This window comes from Haematobia irritans, chromosome 3 (genome assembly GCF_050003625.1).
Source record: "Haematobia irritans isolate KBUSLIRL chromosome 3, ASM5000362v1, whole genome shotgun sequence".
Lineage (NCBI taxonomy): Eukaryota > Metazoa > Arthropoda > Insecta > Diptera > Muscidae > Haematobia > Haematobia irritans.
This window is the reverse complement of record NC_134399.1, coordinates 232,371,545-232,395,688: the sequence shown is the minus strand read 5'-3', so window position 1 is coordinate 232,395,688 and position 24,144 is coordinate 232,371,545. Positions and strand designations below refer to the sequence as shown.

General features: G+C 34.1%; 1 protein-coding gene across 2 annotated transcripts in view; it reads right to left on the bottom strand.

Annotated features, from left to right (window-relative positions):
• The window catches only part of LOC142228175 (uncharacterized), a 72,923-nt gene extending 49,040 nt beyond the window's left edge, over positions 1-23,883 (bottom strand). For both annotated transcript variants that reach the window (XM_075298520.1, XM_075298521.1), the window contains exons 1-2: positions 23,055-23,883; positions 2,078-2,125 (exon numbers count right to left, since the gene is read on the bottom strand). In XM_075298520.1, the coding sequence (XP_075154635.1) occupies positions 2,078-2,125; positions 23,055-23,336 (330 nt within the window). In that variant the 5' untranslated portion in view covers positions 23,337-23,883. The remainder of the gene's footprint in view (positions 1-2,077; positions 2,126-23,054) is intronic.
• Between the last annotated feature and the right edge of the window lie 261 nt (positions 23,884-24,144).

The following is a 24,144-nucleotide window of genomic DNA, read 5'->3' as shown; positions in this document are numbered from 1 at the left end:
TTATGAAAATTATATGCTTGCACTTAAGAATATTGTGTTAAAAAAAATTTAGTTCCAAACATATAATTTTTACACCCAAACATATGAAAAACAGTCTCTTTCGTCCGTGCAATCACCAATATTTGATTTTAACTTAATGTTTAGTTGAACGGTGAGGTTTCTGAAAAACAATTAATACAATTATAGATGAATGTATGCGAGAAACGTATTCACATAAAAATGGTCCACTGTGCAATGTTGCAATGGCATGCGAAACAATGTGCATTTCTGAGGGCAGGTTTTTGTGGCTTATGAATCCAAAGGACTTCGTGTGTGAAATGGAGCTCAACTTGCCTTCAACATTCAAGTATTCGTTTCACATTGTGAAGCATGAATTCCGAAATGTTGTGATGACAACAATTATGATGTATGCCTCCCCTCCCCCTTTTTTCCCTCACCGTAGTTTAGGGATCATAGGGACTAACATGCGACGATATGCACATAAATTGAATGTCTGCATCGATGACATGAATCGAGTCGGTCATTGATATGTGTGATGGATGCCATGGCCGAATGTCCCTCTGATAGGGACTTTACTTCCAAAGAAAAAGGATAAATTCTTGAAGAAATTTCCGTCCGTCCGCAAAGGGTTGAAGAAGTATCACTAGCAGCAACATTGTCGTTTCGAATGCCAGGTTGATGTTTATATTATGAAATTATGAAAATATGGCCGATGAGTTTTTGTACTGACATTATTCGCATTTTTGATGCAAAAACGGCAATCACAACGCACTTCTGATGCCAAGTCACCGCTTTGCTCTTCAGCTCGCCTGCCTCCAGTCGGGTGAATGTAAGAAATTGCCCTCAACAATGGCACTGGAAAGCCATAAGAAAGATGTGGTGTTTAATTGCTTCATTCAGGGGGTAAAATCTTCTCAGGCCTTCACATGGCGAAAGGATGAATAAAGGGGGATGAGTTTGTTGTATGCAAGGTTGAGCTTCATAATTTTCTTCTTTATTCTGCCTTCTTTCGCACTTGAGCCATTGTTAACCTTAATTTGTTTAAACGTTAACCTGGCAAACATGGCATTATGCGTAACTTGTTGCGACGGCCTCATAACCAGGGGGGTCGGCTTTACAAAGCTCACCGCACAAATGCTGCTCTCCTTAAGTGTAACGTCAAAAGCAACTCTAGAGCAAATGTCGGAATGTTTCAATGTTGCACTCTTTTGTTGTCGGGCGCCACGTCTTTGCACATACTACTCCCGTATGAATGTGGGTTGGTGAATGCATGCATATACTTGCGCACTTTTGTATGCTATCCCACATGTCGCACACATTTATGTTTCATGCAGAAAATGCCACTCCAGCTGCACTCCTCGGGAGTTAAACGTATTCATCAGGTGTTTGGCATTGCGAGGGAGGACAATAGAGCAAGATAATGAACTTCTGCAGTTATAAAGTGCAATGGAAACATGAGATGTAGGAGCGACGAATGTGATTGATTCGAGGGATAATGAGGAATCGCAAAGATGGTTGGCATGCAAGTATATTGGCGATTATTAAAAGTAATTTAAACTTAATTATTATTAGTAGTACATGTTATACACGCAGAGAAGGCTAGAAGCTAGAGCAAAAGTTTATTTTTGGAATATTTTCGGCGCAAAAATGGTGTTTTATCAAAAGGTTAGGTTAGTTATTGAGGCTTCCCGACGATTCAGTCTAAGTTTGGCTCAATAACAAAGTACCTTCTTTTTATAGCCGAGTCTGAACGTAATTGCTCATTACGATGAAACCACTTAAAAAAGTTTTGAAACACTCAGAATTCCCATCACAAAAAATTCATTCAGCAAAGGAAATCTTCGCACCAGAATATGGATAATATATGGATAACTTTCATTTACACTAACGCAAAATTTTTCTTATTTTTATTGCAAATTTTATTATTTTTTCGAAATTTTCCATAGCTCAATGAAATTTTCTTTTGGTAAGTATGTCTCAAACATTTTATGAACTAAAGTTCAATAGCCTTATACATAAGATAAATATGAACGAATTTCTTGAAATTTAGGAAAATTCTATTTCATATTTTACTCACCGTTGAACATTCCGAGGACTTTTGGCACAAAGGACTTTCTCCAACAAACTAGAAAAGAAAGTAAGGACACGATTAATTTGTTTTTATAATTATTTATTTTTCAAAATTCAGGTATAGGTATGTCTACAATACTTTTTATCTGAAACGTTTAATCTGAACTATCCACAAAGCACACATACAGTGACTCACACGTCTAACCGGATACTTGCAACTTCAAATTAAAATTTATGATATAACTATGTATATGTGAAAAAATAGAGATAAAATATTAAAAGTATTTGTATCTGGAAATGCAAACCTTTATATGTTATAGCTCCCAGCAAATTTGAAGTAGTTGAGATGATAACACAAATTTTGTCTACATAGTGGTGAAGGGTATAATATAGTCGGCTCCGCCCGACTTTAGACTTTACATACTTGTTTATATTTATATAGATTAAGAGTGACCGTTTTGTGCCTTTTTGCTTTATAATAGAATAATTAACAAAAGTTCGTTTATTTTGGTGTATCATTTTACCCATAAATATATATTTGTCACAGAGATTTGATAAAATTAAACCTAACGTTAGTAGCATCCGGTTAGATGTGTGAGTCACTGTACTTGATTCCTTAGTACTGCTCATTTTTTCTCTAGTAGCTCCGTGGTGCAATGGTTAGCATGCCCGCCTTGCATACACAAGGTCGTCAGTTCGATTCTTGCTTCGACCGAACACCAACAAGTTTTTCATCGGTGGATTATCCCACCTCAGTAATGCTGGTAACATTTCTGAGTGTTTCAAAGCTTCTCGAAATGGTTTCACTACAATGTGGAACGCTGTTCGGACTCGGCTATAAAAAGGAAGTCCTTCATCATTGAGCTTAACATAGAATTGGGCAGCACTCAGTGATAAGAGAGAAGTTCACCACGGTGGTATCACAATGTACTGAATAATCTAAATGAGCCTGAAATCTCGGGCTGCCACTATACCTAACCTAACCTAGGCTCTAAACATTTTCAATTATGTTTCAATAAACTTGTTTACTATATTTTACTTTAATTAGTTCATTATAACTTGAATAACTTGAGAATAACTAATAAATGGGCCTAATATAAGAAATTGTTGCATGGTTGTTAAGACAAATACAAATACGCCCAGCAAAAAAAGCGTCGCCAAAAAAGTAATGAAAATGTTCTTTTTGGATCCGGAAGTGGTGCAAAATTGACGCAGAAGCGATGAATTTAACATGGGCTTGTCATAGAACGGAAGTCCTCCATATCAACAGCCGTTGCACTGAATTTGTATCACTTCTTTAGGTGTGATCCGAATTCAATGCTTTTGGATGTAAATTAAAAAATTCTGTGATATTTTGTCAAATAAATAATTTTTTATATTTTTTAATGGATTATAACGCTTGTTGGAAACGTCTGACCTCAAATATTTTCAAAAATGCACAATTTTTTCAGATTTGATTTAGCAAATTTTTCGACAAAATTTAAATGATTTGTAAGATTTTATGAATTCTTACTCTGTTTTTAACCTATTTGAAACAAAAAAAGGTAAAATTACCCATTAAAAGTATGAAAAAACCAAGTTATAAAAAGTTGAATTTAAAGAACTTCCTGGGTAGTTAAAATAAAGAACATCATTGGGTGTGCATCTTCTGGAAGTGCTTTTAAAGTTGTGCCTTTGGAAGTACTTCCAAATTTTTTTGCTGGGCGTATATTAAAATTTTCTTTTATACAAAGTTACCGTTTTCGAAATGGAATTACATAATTAAATCATATTTACGGCCATTTTCACTGCCAATCAAGAGAAAGTAATTTGCTAATATCTTCTCTCCGCTTAACTTTAACTGAAAATTTTCCTAAATGACATATGAAATATAGAGGCAAGATGGCCATAGTATCCCAGCAAAAAATTCGTCGCCAAAAAAGTAATGAAAATGTTTTTCTTGGATCCGGAAATGGTGCAAAATTGACACAGAATTGGTGAATTTAACATGGAAGTCCTCCATTTCAACAGCCGGTGCACTGAATTTACATTACTTCTTTAGCTGTAATCCGAATTCAATGTTTTGGATGTAGATTAAACAATTCTGTGATATTTTGTCAAATAAATAATTTTTATAATTTTTTTTATAATTTTTAATGGATTCTAACGCCTGTCTAAAACGTTTGACTTCAAATATTTTCAAAAATTCACAATATTTTTGGATTTAGCATTATTTTTCGACAAAATTTAAATAATTCGTACCATTTTATGAATTCTTACTCTGTTTTTAACCAATTTGAAACAAAAAAATTAAAATTACCCATTAAAAATATGAAAAAAAACATGTTATAAAAAATTGAATGAAAAGAACTTCCTGTGAGAAGTTCACCACTATGGTATCACAATGGACTGAATAGTCTAAGTGAGCCTGATACATCGGGCTGCCACAAAACCTAACCTAACCTAACTTCCTGTGTAGTTAAAATAGAGATTCACATTGGGAGTACATCTTCTGGAAGTGCTTTTAAAGTTGTGCCTTTGGAAGAACTTCCAAATTTTTTTGCTGGGATGGTTTAGCTAACGTAGCACTAACGTACATTCATGAAAATGAGGGTTATAATAATAAATTGACATTTTATTTTTTTATATATAATTTAAGAATATTTAACAGCAGTGATTTCGTAGGTGCAGCTATAGTTCAGTGAAGTTATTTCCCTTTCATATTGTTTGGAAAGCAATTGGATTTTTTTTTTAAATTGTAATGAAAGAGGTTTCGCAAAATAATGACTTTACCAAAGCCCATCAACCGTAATTAACTTCAATGCATTTTTGGAGGAGAACAAACATGCCGACTTTATTTATGGCACTTCTAGAATATGACAGTCAGTTATTTAATTGACTCAAATCGGACAAAAGTATGTACCGTCCAGAGTTTATGATGATAGCCCTTGAAGGTTCTAAGGCGAAGGGGAAGAAAGAAGAAAGAACAGCTTTTCGGTTTGTTTCTTTTCACAGCACACACACATAAGACAGACGGACATATTCATCCACAAAAATGCCGGTATGACGGACGACCAAGTGGAAGATGGCAATGTGTGCCACAAGATGACGTTGCCAATGACGAAGACCCACTTCGAAAATCAACGTTGTCGTCGTCATCGCCATCATCATCGTAAGCTACGTGTAATCATTATAATTTTCCACGGTTACTTTCATTGCGGCAATAAATCCAAATCAAAAACCAATAAAAAACAACTCCGCTGTACTTCGGAGATTGGCCGCATAGAAGTGACCAGGCCAACCAAGAGATCATAGCATTAGTGAGTTTTATTCTTCTCATCCATTTTCTACCAAGTCTATGTGTTATTCTATTCTTCTGTCCGTCTTAGAGGGTAGTGCAACACGCATTCTTTGTTAGATGAAACAAAAGCTCTTCGAATGTTGAGTTTGTGGGATACAATGGAAATAACGACAATAGCCACACTGTGCAACATGGAGATCATTCCTAAATCATCATTTGGCTTTGAAGCATTTGAAATGGTCTACCGTGACAGAAGGCTACGTCGGATCGCTATGCCCACTGGTAAAAAGCAAACAAAAGCCGCTTTGAATTCGCTTGACCAAACGACTACTCGAGAACTCTCATTAGGTATAAAATTGTCCGCTGGTAGATGGCCAAACTCATCACGTCCACTCGTCATCCTAATCACCATTATCGTCTGCTGAATCGAAGAGCATCAGAGTCCATTTCGGACGATGGAATTCGTGGCAAGTGCTTCCACGAAAGATGATAGCTGGTTGGCCATTTTCCGGTTGTTGCTTGCTCCACTTTTATTGACTCAAATTATTATTTGTTTCATTTTAATTTCAAGTTTCTATCTGCATTGTACATCCACATCAAGAAGACCACTGTTAAAGTTATCTTATGGGAGTTCAACATGGACACATGGCTTCTGGAAAAAATGAAGGCGGAACCCAATGCCCCAAAGAGAATTTAATGGATTATACTTCGACCAGCACTGGGATAATGATGTCAAAATCTTTTAGTAATTGCAAATGTTGATTTCATATTTTTTCAGATATCCTTTTGGTCGCAGGAACCGTCTGCCACATCATTGAGCACGATAAGAAATACGCTACTGTTATGGTTATCTCGTTATGTTCACAGTAAAAGAACTATTTGGTAAATCACTGAATTATAAGAATCAGAGTGGCCTTTTGTCATTACCAATGGATAACCTTCAGTTTATTATGGAATTTCAACAGAGAATACATTAATCGCCTTACAATAATAAATATTTTCCGATTTTCATATTCTATTCATCCTATTTTCATGAGTTTTGTCAAAAGCTATTTTGTCTATAATGCACAGGTATTGCATTAATCAAAATTTCAAACACGGTTACCATAAATAAGAAATAATTTTAACAACGAAAGAAAACTCCATAAGCCAACAGGAAAGAGAAAACGTTTATTTTAATGTAAATGGAATCTGGATGTGAGTCAGAATCAATCATTAAATTCATTGGTAGTAATTCTGGTGTACGCGAAAGCCAGGGTTAACTTAGACCGACCTGATAGATTTAATATGCAGTAACGGGTAAGCACATCGATTTTAAAAGAAGAATATTTCAATATTTCCTATATGTTTTCTCCATTATAAGTTATCAATAGGTCTCTAATTGAGTTATCTACGTCACCCAGATCTATACTAAAGACTATGATTCATTCGCTCGAACGGAAACATGTATAGCCAGGCGTGTATAGATTTGTATATGGGGATAATTTCCTATCGAACAGCTGTATATCGAGAGATTCTTGTTTTTGAGATGTAATTGATTTATTTTGAAGAGAATCAAACGAATTGGCACCATTGAGATGCCATGAACTTGAGTCTACCAAATTCTTAGTGGCTTCCGTATATTCCTTAAATAAAATTCTTGTACGAGTACATGATACAAATAAACAATATATATATATATATGGAGAAAGAACTCATTTCATTTAACTTTCTGTACGTAACACATGGTACCTCCACACAGAGAAGAAACATGATTGTCACAATCATATTCGAGGAGCAAAATAATATGATAGGATCTGTTTTTGTGGTTACCATGTAACATGTTCACCTGCAACCATGCTGGCTCAGTGGATATTGTTCTAAGAAAAATATAATTGTACTCATCTAAAATGGTATGATATTGATAAAAAGAATATTGTTTCAATTGAAAGAAATGTTAAATATTATGATATTCACCAAACATGTTTTTCTCCCAGATAAAAGGACATGATAACCACCTAATATATTATGATCTACAAGAAATTTGTTTTGTCGCAATTAAAAGAACATGGTAACAGTTTTCACAAAGATAAAATACATGGTTTTCGCGACAATTACATGCTCTAAATAAACATTAAATGGATGCGGTAAACATGACCAAACATGTTTTTCTGTGCGTGTATATTGGTTGCTTCAACAAATCAACTGACTGCTATATAAGACAACTTTTGGTTGTACTAGCTAACAAAACAACTTGTATGGTTGTGATTCCCAATTGTCTGACAGTTGGCAAATTTGATTATTCTGTGCACTTAGAAAAGGTTTGAAACACTAAGAAATGTCACCTTGCGGGTCAAATTCCCACTGATAGACTTATCACCGGACTGCTCCAGTTTGTCACAATTTTCATAAAATCAGTAATGCTGGTGACATTTCTGAAGCTTCTCTAAGTGGTTTCACTGGAATGTGGAACGCCGTTCGGACTCGGCTATAAAAAGGAGGTCCCTTGTCATAGAGCTTAACATGGAATCGGGCAGCACTCAGTGATAAGAGAGAAGTTCACCACTGCGGTATCACAATGGACTGAATAGTCTAAGTGAGCCTGATACATCGGGCTGCCACATAACCTAACCTAATCTTCATAAAATTTATTGATTGCTCTACTCTTTTGATATTGAAATCATATTGGAAAGTGTAATATTATACATTTATTTAGTCGACCTGGATTAGTGAATTATGAACGAGTGCTCCTTGATGCATTGGCCAGTATTTCAATATATATATACACCCTGAAAAAAATCGCTTCTTTAACATATGTTCCAAACATATTTTGCAGGAAGCACATATATTATTGCATACTGCCGAAACATTAATATGTTTGTTTTATGTGAACATATTATATGTTTGGAAGCATTTTGAGCCAAAAATATTATATGCTTGGAAGAATTTTTCCCAAACACGATTGTGCTCATTCCCTAACATACTCGTAATTTTCACTTCCACGAAATTTTTTAGTTATTGGAACCTTTCTCTGTAATACAAATAATGTTAAAGAAATTATTCACTTTTATAAATTTTTAAAATTTTACCTTTCGCCTGCACGGAGAATCGAACCGAGGACCATATAGTTTGTAAGCCAACACACTATCCACTGGGCTACGTAGCTGTTATAGTCACCAGTAGATAATTATCGTTTTAAGTTACATTTATATAGCATAGTTTGCAGCGCCCACGAGCCCATGCAAACATAACATTATTTAACAGAAACATATATTTGTTTGCCACGTGGAGCAGTGGTTAGCATGTCTGCCTTGCATGCAAAGGGTCGTGGGTTCAATCCCTGCTCCGACCGAACATTTTTTTTTGTTTTTTGTTTTTTTTTTTTTTTTTAATTTACACATTTATATTTATACTATATTAATTTTTTTAAATGAAACTTCGAAATGTGTGTTATTAAAGATTTATAGTCAGTAACAGTGCTTGATATAAACGAAATTGACTGATTTTTGGATAAAATATTATTTTTTATTGCAAAAATAACAATCTTGTAATAAAAAACTGTTTTTGTACAAAACTTTAAAATTTGGAAGGAATTCAAAAACTAACAAAAGAAGAACCTGGAGTCGAGTATAAACATACATACATAATTTTATAATATTAACATAAATTTATTTAGGAGTGAACAGTTTTTTACTAGCATTTAACACCATCGCTCTAAAATTCCTTTTATTTTTCTTTAATAATTCATTTTAAAGAAAATAAACTTTTTAAATTGTTTTAGCTGTAAAACTCGAACTTAATGCCCGCTTTTATATTTGATGGTGTCCGTCAACTCCTCGTGGACTACTTTTTAATAAAGAGGAACTAAAGTTTGTTTTTTTACATTTTACTGTGTAATTTTTCACTATTTCCTCCTTATTTCATTTTACTGTCCCAGCTCTAAAAAGAGTATAGTGCCCTTTCGTTATTTTTATGAAGACCCCTGATTTCTTTTAACGAACCAAGAAAAAAATTGTGCCCATAATGCCAAAATGATAAACAAAACACATGTCCACACATACATAAAATGCTGCTCTCAAGGCGAAAACATAAGCTGTTTGTTTTTGAAATGTCTATTCTCTTGGTTCAGAATGTATATTCTCTTTATTCAAATTAAATAATATTTAGACTTAAACATATCAAATTTTTGGCCTTATCATAAAACAGTTTTCCGAAACAACATACAAGCGGTTTCACAGAAATTATTCTCTTTTGACTCTTTTGCTGTGTTATGTTGATATCTTTTGTCAACTCTCCCGGTTTCCATCTCTATTTCTCTCTATACTCTCTCTGTCGCTTTGAATAAAATATCACAACATATGTATGTTTAGTCGAAATTTGTAAATTTATATATGTTTGTATTCACACATCTGATTTTTAAGAAACATTGATGCCCCAAACATAATATATTCTAACATATTAACATAGATGTCCCAAACATTTAGTGTTAGTTTAAAATCGTGCCCGAAATACATTTTGTTTATATCGGAACATATGAAAAACATATTTTTCTAACAGTGTATATATTTTTTTTTTGGATTGATATATGAAGATGTCATCGGCATTAATGCAATAATTCTACAAAATGGTCGCCAGACATCGATGCATTGGCTAAAGCAAAACCTTATGCCCATAGTAAGCCCCATCAGTTTCATAAGAACGTCATCCAGATAATTCGGGTGGTGGTAAATGTCTACACCTTCTTACTGACCCTCTTCATAGAACTGCGGCAAGCATTCTATTCGGACTGGCCGACAAGCCCAGACATCACACATTTCCAATGCAATACAGCAGTTACATACATTAGCCGAAGTATATTCAGCGTGGGGTGAGGCGACGGTGAGCCTACCACTGTGGTTCAACTGTTTACCTTCTTCTTTAAATGTTTTTCACGAAGTGCCATTAAAAATGACCAGAACTGCAATTACATTTATTTTTTGCGTGCCAGAGACATCAAGTGCTTCCTCATACCATTAAGGCATGCTGAAGGAGGAGATGGGGGCATATGCGCACAAGTACATCCATCCAGGTGCACGGAGTAGAAGACTTGTGGTGTCTCTATGACCGATGCCATGTGCCCTGTTTGGCTGGAGGATCTGGTGACCTGCTATCAACATTGATAGGCAGATTTACTTGCCTCACCGGCATTGCAAGCAGTGGCAAATGCAAATACACGAATTTTATTGAGTTGTTCATATTTACTGACCATCATCTCTTGTTATTCCTCCCCATTCCTGTGGATATTTGGGTATTTGCAGAGTTCTGCTGTCTGCTGCTTGTTCAATGGTTGAGTTCATTAAGCGTTATTTATATTGGTGGCATTTAAACATTGTTCCATTCCCTTCTTATTCTTAAAGATACTCGATATAGGACCAATTTAAATTCGTATAGGATGAATTCAATTTAAGAAAAACAATAATTACACGAATTCCCATTTTGACATTTTATAGTTTTGAAACTCTATGGTATTCTGGGCAGAAATTCTTGTAGAAATTGCTTGTACCTACTTCGATTTACGTGAACTCGATCTGTAGAAATACCGCAAATGTGGCAGTAAAACTTTCGTTCCTCTAACAATTTCTTATTTATGTATGCCAATAGAAATTCTATATTTCCAGATAGCTCCCAGTGGTGTCAACCAACATTATTACTCTCCACGAAATTATTTCGCTAAGGTCATCGGAAGTGGCATGGAGTAGTTCAATAGCAATATTCGGTAAAGGATGGATATGAAAAATAGTGGAAGTAGTATGTACGTATGAAACGAAACAGAGCAGTTTATATCAGCTAAAAAAAAAACTAACATACTTGGATATATTTCAGATAAAACTCTACGCGTATAAGCGTAGGAAGGCCTAGTTTTATATCTTAACATTATCTTCTAAATTGTGAGTTAGTTTCTTTATTATAAGTGAATGTTTGAAGTCTGGTATTTATGAAATAAAGCTGTGGTTTAATTTATGATTTAAGTTCCTAAATTTAAGTCTAGTTTAATAACTAAAGCTCCTTTATTATTTTGTTTAGTCTGGTTTAATCAATTTAATTAAAAACAAAAAAATAAAAGTATTATTTCATAAATGAATATCTTAATAATGCTGCAAAAAAGCGTCGCCAAAAAAGAAGTGCAAATGTTCTTTTTGGGTCCGGAAGTGGTGCAAAATTGGCGGAGAAGCGATGAATGTAATATGAACTTATCTTAGGACAAATGTCCACCGTTTCAACAGCCGTTGCAATGAATTTGCATCAATTCTTAAGGTGCGATCCGAATTCAGTGTATTGAATGCGAATTGAAACATTTTATGATATTTTCCCAAATAAATATTTTTATATTTTTTATGATTTTTAATGCATTCTAACACTTATTTGAAACGTTTTCCCTCGAATATTTTCAAAAATTATCGATTTTTCTATAATGGATTTAGCATTTTTGTGGCAAAATTTGAATGATTTTTACCATTTTATTTATTCTTACCCTTTTCTTAAACTATTTGAAAAAAGAAAATGAAAAATTACACATTAAAATATGAAAAAATTAAAGTAAAAAAACTTCCTGTGTAGTTAAATAATTAACTTCTTTTTGAGGATATTTTTGGAAATGCTTTTTAGGTTGTGCCTTTAGAACAACTCCCAATTTTTTGCTGGGAAAAGTGTTGAATTACTTTTAGTTGCTTTATTATAAATTTATTGTTTAGTTATTTTATAGAATCCACCATTATTGACGGTGTAACGCAGCGCTTCCCAAATGGGGGGGGGGGGGGGCGCCCCCTTATGGGTGCACCACGAGGTTCCAGGGGGCGCAGCGTCATTTTTGGTTGATCAGCTTTTGTATCATAGAATTTGTTAAAAGAACACACATTTATAAGCTCAACAAAACATAAATAATATACTACAAAAGAACGTACATTTCGATATGTTAATTTATAAACACAGTGAGAAAAGAGTAGAATTTACATGCAATACCATCATTTGGTGTAGGTTTTCATTATTAGTCGTTCACTACCTTTAATTGCACCTGCTAAATTTCTTGGTAAAATATCAGAAATAGTATCCACTTTTTTTTAATGTGTGAAGACAAAATACATTTTAAAAATTTTGATACAATTTTCGTCACTTTTAAACATATAGTCAAAATATAAAATACCGTCATGTTAAAATTGATTTGAGATGTACTTTATCAGTAATAGTACCAAATATAAAAAAAAAAACTAACTAATGAACAGAACAATTGTCAAATGCGCAAAGGAAATTGGGTTGGGAAGCTCTGGTGTAACGACAAAAGGTCATCACATTAATACGAAAAAACAAATTGAGCCAGTTATCAATGCAAGACTTTGGAGATAGTCGCCGTTGCAAACCTAAACGACTTGTTAACAACTGGCCTCAAAACAAACAACAAACCGGGACACAAGCAGAACAAAAGCAATTCTCCTACGAAATCCGAAACGTAAGCAACCAACTTGAAACTCTTCTTGACATTGTTCAGTCACTCAATGTCCAAACGCAAAAAGGAAACGTAAATAATCTTGAAATGCGGTCGATTTTCTGTTGGACATTATAGCTTGGACGATTGGCTCAAGTACAACCGGCGCACAGTGGCTCAATTTCCAAATGTTTTATTTCATTCTATTTTTTATAATTATAATTGTTTCTATGTTGCATTGTTTGTTTCTTTGATATTCTTTGTAAATAGGATATTGCCAACACATTCAAAAATAAAACTTTACTTGGATATAGCGTTGCCAGAATTGTTTCACCAAAAACCGCTAGATTTGCAAAAAAAAAAAAATTGCAAAAGCTAAAAAATAGCTAGAAAAAAAACTAAAATTTTTTGTATCAAAAGTCAAAATTTTCTTTGAAATTTAACAAACTTAAAAGCTATATTTCACTTATAATCCATATTAATTTAATTGTATTCATCTTAATTCTACATCTATGAGACTGCAACAATATCTAAGTCATATCATTAGAAAATATCAATATGTTTCGGCTTAAATACGCTGAATTAATGATAAATTCGTGAACGTGTACATTTTTGCTAATTTACCCAAGAGAGTAAAACCCATTCTTACTGTCTTGCAAATTTATACTGAATAACTTTTATTGGAAAATTATCAAAACAAACCTATTGTTGTCCAATTTTCGTAAATGTAATTCCATTAATAAATGTAATTCCATTAATAAATAGCAGATTTATTTTTATCACGCGTTTAATACGCGTTTTTTCAGCTTTTTCTTCATGAGCTATCAAAGTGCTTTAAAAACGTGCTAACGACAATTTAAATATCCAAATTCAGACTCGACTTCAAGTAGAAATTATTCTATGTATCAAGTAAAATACGTCTTTAAAATAAACGCTTCACAAATTTTTGAACGCTTCACAAATTTAAAGACTATTTCATTAATTTTAAGAATTTTTCAGAATTGACACTAACAAAATTTTCTTTCATGTAACAAAATTTTCTTTCATGTAAAGATACCCATTTTTAAGTTGAATCACCTAACTATAAGGACAAAACGACTTCACTGACAAAAAGACTTTGTCGACTTTTGGACAAGGAAACCAGTTTATATAAGAGAAATTCACAAATGCTATTATAAGCAAAATTCGCGTTCGTATTTTTAGACAATATTTAAATACGTATTTAATAAGACACATTTTCCAAGTTTTATAGTAAAAATTCTGTTAAAGTTTCTATACATCGGCACGTGGGCGCCCAAAACTATGCTCTATAAATATAACTGCTTGACTAATTGGGTTGATTGTGCGTTGATGGCTGTAGCGATAATTGTCTGTTGATGACAACAACAGCCCAGTGGATAGTGTGTTGGCTTACAAATTGTGCGAACTCTTTTATTGAACGTATATCGTAGTATTAATCAGTGCAAGTTTTTGTAGTTCATAAGTTGAAATGTATTTCTTTTCTACACACAAAGAACATTTCATTAAAGTTGAGCAAACGATTTTTTTCATTGATATAACGAAACATTTTCAGTAATACATTCAAAATATTCGTTAATAGTACGAAACTTTACGTTTATTAACAGAAAATTCGTCATAATAACAAAAAAATTTCGTTGTGTTAACGAATTGGCTCACTTTTAATGACACATTTCGTTAATATAACGAAATTTTTTCTATTAGTGTATTCAATAAAGTCTTATGTTATATTATATCGATAGTATTGACGTACAATTTCGTTGCAATATGATTACAAATTGATAATGCATTTTCTCCATCGTAAAGATCGCGACTGTTGTGATCGGCCAAGTTAAAAACTCTTTGGGATAATTATGAATCGTAAGTGTTTTCCCAACTATAGCAATACAATTGTAGAAAAATGCTTCGTATTAAATATCAACAAGTGGGCTTTTTGATTATTTTTCGTTAATGTATCAAAACTTTTCATTGATCGTTTTCGTGATCGTTAACACAATGAAATCGATCGTTAAAGGACAGTTTTGTGTTTTAGGTTTTCGTTTTATTAATGAAACACGTTTCGTTAATATTACGAATATTAACTTTGTAATTTTTCGTGAAATAGAAAAACAAATTTTACAAATATGAAATTTTTATAATCATTTGCACATAGAGAGTAACTTTTGGAAATTTCAAATTCTGACTGAAATAATATTTGATTGCTTAATTTATCAATAAATATTATTTCCTGCTGTATTTAAATTATACTTCAAAGATCTTAAAAAAAAGGTATGCACACAGAAAAAAATAATATTGTCGCGAGGCCAAAGATTTCACGTCTTTAAAATAAGATGACAAATTTGGCTTAGCTTAGTTTTTTCCCTTGTCCAAAAGTCGATAAACTTAGCAATGAAATCGATTTGTCCTTAGAATTAAGTGATTCTACTTAAAAATGTGTATCTTTACATGAGAGAACATTTTGTTTGACCAAGGTCAACTTGACTTTAATAATACTGAAAAATTCTCGAAAATTAGTGAAATTCTCATGAAGAAAAAAAGGTGAAAATCAAAAAAAAAAAAAAAAAAAAAAAAACAAAATTTGTTTCCAAAAATGGGTGTCTTTACATGAGAGATGGGTATCTTTACATGAGAGAACATTTTGTTTGACCAAGGTCAACTTGACTTTAATAATACTAAAAAATTCTCGAAAATTTGTGAAATTCTCATGAAGAAAAAAAGGTGAAAACCCGAAAAAAAATCAAAATTTGTTTCCAAATGTAAAAGAGAATTTTGTCTTAAAGGTGTCTTCACTTCAAATCTCGCTTCTTTGGCTCGGAATCAATACCAAAATCATTAGTGCAAAGACAAAATCTTTCGAACCGGGCTTGTTCTTTTTCAGTGCACTACACTGGTAGAAAAATTGTTCGTACTATTAACGAACGGGCTTCGTTGATTATTTTTCGTTAATATTACGAAATTTTTCGTTATAAAAACGAAAGTGATCGTTAATACAATGAAATCAATCGTTAAAAGACAATTTTGTGTTTTGGTTTGCCGTTATATTAATGAACCACGTTTCGTTAATATTACGAATATTAACTTTGTATTTTTTTTTTCAAGAATTAGAATAAAAAAAATCCAAGATGAAATTATTATAGTCATTTGCACATAGAGAGTAACTTTTGGAAACTTTTAGCCCTTAAAACAGTCGTTTTATATACTCCGAAACTGGAATTGAAAATTTCATTTATAAAAATCTTAAAAAAAAATAATACACTACCAATGACTATACTCAAATGCAATAATTGGTTGGGTTTCATTAATATAACGTTTGTGTTCATTTATACAACATTCGCTTTTCATTCATACAATGAAAAACTGGGTTCATACAATGAATGATTTTCATTCACACGACGTATAAGCTGCATCCATACAATGAATAAATTTCATTCATACAACGAATAATATTCGTTAATACAACGAAAAGGATACGTAACAGCAACGTGATTATTCGTTCATACTACGAAATGTATTCCATAAAGGGTTTCGTAAATATAACGTAAAATTACGTTGTTATAACGAAATGCTACGTTGGCTAACTTTTAATGAAGAATTTCGTTAATACAACGTAGAAATTCATCGTATTAACGAAACTTTTTCTACCAGTGTAGCAATGACTAAACACAAATGCAATAATTTGTTAGGTTTCATTAATATAACGTTTGTTTTCATTGATACAACCCACGTCTTTCATTCAGACAATGAAAAACTGGGTTCATACGCCGTTGTATGTGCACGTGACACTAAATTGTCGTGACTCACGCTGATTTACGCTCACGAAATAATCCCACCCACGGACATAAAACGATTACTAGTTGAATTCATTTACAATTTTAGTGACATCTGTGGATGTTAAGGCTTAATAATGTTCTCGATTTTCATACTCATATTTTTAAGGTAAATTATTCGTGAGTCACAACATTTTTCTTTAGTCACGATATTTTTCGTGAGCAACGGTGTTTTTCGTAAGTCACGACTTATTCGTTCGTGAGTTTGCGTGAGTAAGATTTCTCCGTCGTGAGTATGCGTGAGTAAAATATTACTCACGAGCACACCTCCAATTTATACAATGAATAAATTTCATTCATATACGAAATGTATTTCGTAAGTGGTTTCGTAAATATAACGTAAAATTAGTTTTGTTTTGTTTAAGGTAGTGAGGTTACGTAGTGTGACAAATTTAAACAAAATTATTTTTTAGCTTAAATGCCTTGTTTGTAAAAATGTATCCTGATAACTTCTCTATTGAATTCGTATGTTCTTATTAGTCAAAGAGAATACTCAAATATTCTTAGAAATTTACTTCATACAGATAAATCTGTTTTGCGACACCATCACAACTGTGCTATTTGAGACTTCTGGATTCACACTTGCTGCGGAAGCTGGAAAACTTTGAAATCATAACTTAATTCGAGTGAATCGAAATTTGTGTTGTGGTAGATTGGATTACATATTTCCCTAAGCCACACCATTGTGGGGAGTGGTGATGTCTTTACCCCGGAGACCAGATGTGCCACAACCCCCGTAGAAGAGAGCCAGGAGATGCGAATGAAACATGAACGCTCAAATCAATCAACGGCAATCACTATCGGTATTGATTTAAGGACAGCAACAGATTCACAAAAAGGAAAATGCTTTAAATCGTAACCAACGGCGACGTGGTGTAAAAAGAGCAGTTTCCCATCGTTTGTGGTCTGTAACGGGAGCATATTACCCCAGTGGCCTCTACCGAAAGCCAACACAAAGGAACATCCGACTACCCAATTTAAAGGAATGCTGACATTAGTATTGATTGGAAATGAAAGTTTCCTAGTCACTGCACTCAAAATCAATTATTTTCCCTGGCACATGTTCGAGTGTCGCCACAAACAGAGAACTCAATCCAGTCCATCAATTTCATTTTTCATTTGCTATTCCGAGTATATCAGTGTATGTTTACGTGTTACTAGATGTATCTTTGTGAGTTTATAAGCGTACTTTGTGTGTTTGTGTTAGCCAAGCGCACATACACACATACGCGCTATCTCAGGTTTCTCCAGATGACATTGGATGACGGTAGTAGAATCGCTTTAGCATTATTTCATATACCGTCTAAGCAGGAAGGACCCATGCATCACAACCAACATACAGCAGAGTATGTGTGTATACACGGAAAGAAAATTATTGTGGAAATCAAACAATTTGCAGACTTGAAATTCATCCACAAATCAAGAATGTTTATATTTACACAATTATAACATTTATTTGGAATTTTATAACTTTTATATATACGGTCTTATGAAAAATGTATTGATCCAATTAATTTTGTATTGAAATTGCTGCAATCGCAAAAATGATGATAATGAATTTAATTGACTGTTTCGATTAATAATTTAATTGATTCCATTAAACCATTAATTACTTTAATACCCCATCAAATCCACTTTTAGTAGAATTCGAGCCCAATGTGAATGAGTTATTAACAAGTTAGTTTGGCGTTTTCCCCATTTAACACAAAGGCAAGTGAACTTGAGAGAACATGGTCGATTGAAAGGGTACGGGAGATACCTAAACCGATGTGGAGCAGTGCAGTGATCGGGTGGGCGCCGAAAATACTATAAGGTGGTGCCAAGCAGAGGGATGTATGTATTTACAATTCCATTTGTATATGCACAGAAAAAAAATCACAAAAATTTTTCCAATTAAAATCTTAATTGAGTTTTAAAAAATATTCAATTAAAAATTTAATTGAATCAACAAATTTTTTAATTGAAATAAAAATCAATCACACAAATTAATAGTATCAATTAATTTTTTAATTGGATCAATTAATTTTCTAATTGATACCAATGCGAAAAACTAGCGAATTCTTTCCATTTGTGGTACTTTGTTTTTTTCGAGTTGAAAAACTGACGTTTATAGCATGGTGCCATTTGCAATGTGAATTATGAAATTATTTATTAAAACTATTTGTGTGGGTTTATAACACAAACTCGGATTATATTTTTGTTCGGAAACTATACAAAGGATCAAAGGAGTAGCCGATCAATTGCCCAAGGAAAATAGAATGTTAATTTTGTAATAGCAAGCAGCAACCACCAACTTAATTCAATATCGCTCCCTGTAAAATAGCGCTCCAAGTTACCTAAATAAACACCGCTTTCTATGTGCGAAATAATGGTTTCTATAAAAATTTTTCGCAAGAATGAACATAGTACCGGCCTTAAGAGAGAAGTTATTTTTGGTATCACAATGGACTGAATAGTCTATGTGAGCCTGATACATAGGGCTGCCACCTATGTATCACCTGAAGTATATGTTAGACTTCATCGTAGACCATCTGTACATGCTATATATATTTCAATCATATATACACCCACAGAATAAAACAAGTTTGAGTGTATAACAATAGTTGGTGCTTCAAATTATAAATACAAATAAACAAAGAATTACTTCTGAAATACATTTTCTAAATTATTCTTAATTCTTTTCTTAAATGGCGTCCTTTTTTAGTGTTTGAAAAAGGGTTATTAATAAAGATCAATTATCATTATAAACAACCCAACAAAAAAAGCGTCGCCAAAAAAGTAGTGAAAATGTTCTTTTTGGATCCGGAAGTGGTGCCAAATTGACGCAGAAGCGATGAGTTTAACATGGACGGATGTCCACCATTTCAACAGCCACCGCACTGAATTTGCATCACTTCTTAAGATGCAAATTCAGAATGTTTGTGATATTTTGACAAATTAATAATTTTTAAAATTTTTTATAATTGTTAATACATTAAAACGCTTGTCTGGAACGTTTGTCATCAAATATTTTCAAAAATTCGCAATTTTTCTAGAAAAGTTTTAACATTTTTTTGCCAAATTTAAAGAATTTGTACCATTTTATTAATTCTTAATATGTTTTTAACCTATTTGAAACAAATAAAAATAAATTTCCCATTAAAAATTTGAAAAAGGGGGTTATTAAAAATTGACTCAAATGAACTTCCTGTGCAGTTAAAATAAAGAACATTCTTAGGAGAGCATTTTTGGAAGTTCTTTTCAAGTTGTGCCTTGAGATGAACTTCCAAATTTTTTGGTGGGAATGTGCATGTTCTTTTGACATTTCCTTAACATAATATATTTCACGGCAACTGTGAATGTGCGAACTGAAATACGTTCTATTATGATGGGAAATTATCGACTCTTAATAAAGTTCGAGAAAACTGTTTGGCCATAGAAATTTGACTGTTTCGCAAAACATGATACTGCCCAAAATAATAAATTTTTTTGAGTGTATGTTTTGCTTGTGAACGTTCGTTGAGTCGCCTCCTTGCCTGGACTGACAGTGGATACAATTTATACGCATATCAAAAGAAGGGCCTGTTCATCGTAAATCAATCAATCTCGCAATTAAGAGAGTTCCTCGGACACATTTAGTGTCCAATTTGAATACTTTTTATTGTTGTAGTTCCTTTTTGTTGTTCCTTCTCTTCACGTGGTAAACAGAATAGCGTGTAGTGACCGCACACACACACAGCACTGCTTCATGGAAAAGGATTCTGCATCGGACCCCAATATCATGTTAACTTCCCAGAAGCACTGACTAAATTAGCGTTTAGATATACTATCAAAAAAAAGTATATTTCTAATATGCGACCACAATCGGTAGTAACGGAAAAGAGAAACTTAGGAGTTGTATCAAGCAGTGGATTATGTTGTGCTTAGCTATAAGTTATATTGATTTGATAGCGAATTTACGGAGGAAATAAAACCTTACGAATTACAATTGTTATGTTACACATTTTTTTTGTCAAATTTAAAGAAAACTTAGCTCCCCTTTATTCGCCGGCATATAATAGGGTGCGAATGGAGCATTTGGGCAAGACATTTTTATACAATTGTGAAATCATTTCTTGGCGACTCGGACCTAAATGTGCCCTATTATGAGTGTTGTCCTGATCTGGACAATATAACCCCCGGTACAGAAATGATGAAGATGGTTCATTTACAACCCAATGTTATTGCTTGAGTAGTTAGAAGTAAATTATTGCTCATAAATTCATGGTGATTGAAGTCTCATTACCATTTCAGGAGCATTTGGAGGAGGATCAAATTGCATCCCGCAAGTTGGTATAACAAACATTTTATAATCTGTTCAATTATTAACCAATTTCAACAGCAAAGCCTATTATTATATTTATTTAATAAAAACTTGTAAACAAAATAAAGAGGATTTTTGTGAAGAACAGGACAAGAGCCAGAGAAATACTGGCAACACTGCTTATACTCATAGAAAAAAATCATGCACGGCGTGTTCATTTCAAAACGATTCGTGAAAGAGAATCAACACACATGTGGTGTCAAACTGTGAACAGGCGGTGTCAATCTGACAACGATAAAATGACACCATGCGTTGTCAAAACAACAACCAGTGTTCATGACCTGAAAACGTTATGGTTATGATTTTATAAACTAAATTTAAAAAATTTCCGCTATTGTGACTCGAACCTGTGTTTTCTGCACCATACGCGTTAACAGTCGCCTTAGCATATTGTACCACCGAAGGAGTTGCCATAATAACGTCTAACGATTATTTTAAGACTTTTCATGGCTAAAGAAAAACGAATGCCGTTCATGATATCGTGAACGCCCGTTGACGAAATTGTGAACATTCCGTTTTGATTTTTTGTGAATGTTTCCGTTTCATTTTGTCACCGTCCGTTCACGACTATGGAACGTAATTTTTTCTATTAGTCTACGAACATCAAGGCGGGTAACAAACTGAGCGCTCGAAAGTATCGAGATATGTACAACATTTTTGCAAATGTACAGCGTTTCAAAATGTTTCCGGAATACTGTCTCACTAATCCGATCAACCCTATTTGAAGTAATTTTGTATGCAAAAATGTGTTTGTATGTGTGATTAGTTACTTCTAATTTGGGATTCGTAACAAACTCTTAATTGCCATTCATTTTATCCATGTCGAATAGACGACGCCCTGTACCAGACCAAATCCACTCTTCCATTTTGTGTCTAGGAGACCCTCCTCGAAACTTTTTATTTTCCACATTGCACTTGAGGCTCCATACGATCGGGTCTGAGTTCAGGATGGTGAAAAGAGCAATCCTTCGTCATTGTTGACGATTCCTGGAAGGCTGTCAACAGAGCTTTAGATTACAGCTGTTCAGTCATTTCCTCGAGAAACGGAAAAAGTTTTGTAACTTTTAGAGAAAATTAAAGATGCAAATTGACAGCAGTTTTAGTTGGGCGTTTTGTTGTTTCTGTGTGTTGTTTTTTTTGTGTACTATGATGCCACTGCTGTTGTTTTTGTAGTTGTTGGTGTGAGTGTTGCCAAATACGTGTAGATTGGCCGAGATGAAATGTTGAATGTTTGGTGTAAATCTGCCGCATTCACATCACCATCAAGTTTGGCAAAAGTTGAAAGTTTGCGACTTTGGGTGTAGTTGTTGTTTGTTCGAAGGACGAGTGAAGTTCGAGGGGTGGAGGGTGTACTACAAAAGGGTTGTTGATTATTTACCATTGTAGTAGTATTTGCCACTTTGAATAATTCATCTGTGAGAAGAGGGGCGAGAGACAACTACAGGAAATATCCCCAGAATCAAAGGGACTACCATGCATTGTCGAAGGATGCGGCAAGGGTATTGGTGGTCACCAATGGACAGAATAACCAAACTTTTCCCATAACAAACGACCGCAAATTGGAAATTCTGAAAACGTCTTTCGACAACTAAGGAATATTAAGAAGATTTTTTTCTTTGCAAAGTCCTTTGTTGTTTTATCCTGGCATGTGAAAGATGATTAGAGTATTCAATACAAGATTACAAAAATTCCAGCGTCTCATTAGAGCGATAAAGGGTTTCGGATTGGTAAGGAGACATGACCGCCATCGGTACTCGATTAGGTTTGAAAGTGCATATGCGTTAGTCCATATGTTAAAAGCTATGGAGGAATGGCTGTTAGTGTGAGTGCGGACACACACAGAAAATGAATCTATTTCCTTGCATGCAGCATAGAAGCCACCCTATGGACGAGACTAAAGCAAAGCTGGAGGAAATGCGAGCGTAAGTACTCCATATGGATGCTACGCACACATATGTGAGTGTGTGTGTGTGTTCTTTTTTGCGGATGAGGTACATACGAGTTTTTCCAGTGCATGAATATGCAAAACGTATGAGGGAATGATGGTTGGAACATTTCAATTTCAATTTGGATAAATACCTTCTCTAAGCATCCCTCGCGGCATTGCTGGACACGTATCGTTGTGGTTTGATGATTCTGCTGCTCGTCTTGTAGTTGTAGTTGCTGCTGCGCATCCGACTGCGATTGTTTATGCTGTAGATGCTGCTGCTTCGGTTGTTGTTGTGTGGGACTGCTGCCTGTTCTGGATGCACACAATGCAATGACCATTAGAAGAAGGGTTAACATTTGTTGCAATTGTGCACACATGCTGGACGATGAACCGATGGTTTTTGTGGCCAAGCGTTTGGAGGAGAGCTTCATTATCCTATTTAATTTGGAAGGGGGCAAAAGCACTTGAGGGTTCCGAAATTCTATATATGTTTGCTTCGGTTGCAGGAAACTGGATGTCCAGCCGGTGATGGTAATGGTTATTGGGTTTGGAGTTATAAAAGTGCAATTCTAGAATTTTGCCAGGGCTTCTGGAGGACTTTGAAATTCAAACATCATACAACGCGGATGGAAAGCAATGTCATATCATCTCTCTTCACCTATTCCAAGTGGTATGTACACACATATGACCTTTGCTTGAGCAACTCCTTTCTTGGCAATACTTCACGCGCGGTCTTGCAGCACTTTGGTATTGTGGAACATATTGTTTTTTTGGTGGAACTTCTGCCTTTCTATCACTTCACCAAGCCTCTGTGCCTCATCTAATTTCTAAATCAATTTAATGTGCTTTGCTTTCATGTTTATTTTTGAAAAAGGCAATCTTCTTTTGCAATTTTCCACTAATATTTGAATACCGACGGGTTTTTCAGTATTTTCGCACACGCACCGTACTTGCTAAGAGCAACCGAAACCTCGGGGAGTCTACACTAAACTGTGTTTTGCAGAAATTTTCTACACCAACCGATGAGAGAGGCTGCACAATGGGGCAACCAGCGATTGCGGCAGAAGGAAAATATTTCTCTCATATGTTCACACACACACACGCGCGCATTCATTCGTTCTGTACAATAGAGATATAGATTCAAAGTGAACATAGTCACATACATCCACCCACCTACACTCATTTTTCCATAACACTTTACGAGAGCAACCAAATGAATGGTTTGTTGCTTGACTTGTA